Source organism: Pygoscelis adeliae, unplaced genomic scaffold (assembly GCF_000699105.1).
Source record: "Pygoscelis adeliae isolate BGI_AS28 unplaced genomic scaffold, ASM69910v1 Scaffold941, whole genome shotgun sequence".
Lineage (NCBI taxonomy): Eukaryota > Metazoa > Chordata > Aves > Sphenisciformes > Spheniscidae > Pygoscelis > Pygoscelis adeliae.
The window spans coordinates 18538-19951 of record NW_008824145.1 but is presented as its reverse complement, the minus strand read 5'-3'; the positions used below and the strand labels follow the sequence as shown (position 1 = coordinate 19951).

Sequence of the window (1414 nt, the reverse complement as noted above, 5' to 3'; positions counted from 1 at the left end):
GAGGTCCCTCGGGAGCTGCCAGTGATGGCTGAGATCTCCAGGAGCCGGGGCAGGAGAGACCCCCCGGCACCACGGCGCAGCCCCCGCCCAGCGCAGGCATAGAGGAGGGGGTTCATGGCACTGCTGAGGAAGGCCAAGGCAGTGGCCGGTGGCCGAGTGGCCTTGGCGGCCGCCTTCAAAGTCCCACCCCCTCCTTGTAGGACCATTGCCACCTCCAACAAGCTGGCGAGATGGTAAGGGCCCCATGCAATGGCAAAGGCCACCACCACAGCAGCCACCAGCCGGAAGGTACGACCGCGCCTGGCCAAGCGGGTCTGGCGTAACCGGTGGACCAGTAACCCGTAGCCAATGGCTACAGCAGTCAATGGTAGAGCCCAACCCAAGATGGTCTCCAGAAGATTGTGGACCACCAACCAAGCCTCCGTGCTGTGCACCCGCTGGCAGTGCCCATCCTTCACCCTTCGGAAGACGATGGATGGGATGGCCAACACCAAAGCAACCAACCAAGTCACCGCAGCTGCTCCGTGAGCCAACCGTCCGGCACGACCACCCGCCGTCACCACCGTCATCACTGGCCTGGAGACTGCCAAGCACCGATGGAGACCCAGAAGAGCGATGAGGAAGATGCTGACATACATGGCAGTGGCAGCGAGGTAGTGACACCCACGGCAGACGGCCAAGCCCATGTCCCATTGGCCAACACTCAAGGCCTGGAGGTAGACGGGACCAGTGAGGAGGGTGACCACATCGGCCAAGGCCAAGTGGAAGATGAGGAGGACGGGGACACTGCGACGGCGGGTGATGGCGAAGCTCCAGAGGACCATGGCATTGCCCGGCAGCCCCACCGCCAATGCCACCGACAGCAGGGTCAGCCCCACCGCTGCGCCGGGGACGGAGGCAGCTGTGGTGTTGGGGGGGGATGAGGCATTGGCAAGGGATGAGGACATCGTGGTGGTGGGTAGGGGGGCTGTGGGGAGAGTGGGACACAGAATCCTCCGAAGGAAATGCAGGTCTCCCTCCGTCCATCCCTCCTGCTGTCCATCCCTCCATCCATCCCTTCCTCCACCACCCCTAGGGGCCCCCTCCCCTTTCTCATCCATCCCACCACCCCTCCTTCCTTCTCCCCACTCTCTGAGGTCTCCTCCTCTTCTTCCTTAAACCATCTCAGCTCTTTCCCACCAACTTAACATTTCCCAGCCCTCCCAGTTGCCCCCGCCCCCCCCCGATCTCCCAGTGGACCACCACATCACCTATTTGCCCTCCTCAAACCTCCCGCTTTCCACCCCAGACATCCTAGTTGTCCACCCAGGTCTTCCAGTTGCCCCTCAGACCTCCCAGTCACCCTCCAGACCTCCTAGTCACACTCCACCCACGCCCCCTTTCCCAAGCTTTCAGGTGTCCCCAAGACCTCCCA

The 1414-nt window shown here is 62.8% G+C and overlaps 1 protein-coding gene across 1 annotated transcript in view; it reads right to left on the bottom strand.

The window, feature by feature from the left end:
• LTB4R (leukotriene B4 receptor) overlaps positions 1-947 on the bottom strand; it is a gene marked incomplete at its 3' end in the record, with an annotated part of 4894 nt that extends 3947 nt beyond the window's left edge. Inside the window, exon 1 of the mRNA XM_009334360.1 lies at positions 10-947. Within this exon, the coding sequence (XP_009332635.1) occupies positions 10-947 (938 nt within the window). The remainder of the gene's footprint in view (positions 1-9) is intronic.
• Between the last annotated feature and the right edge of the window lie 467 nt (positions 948-1414).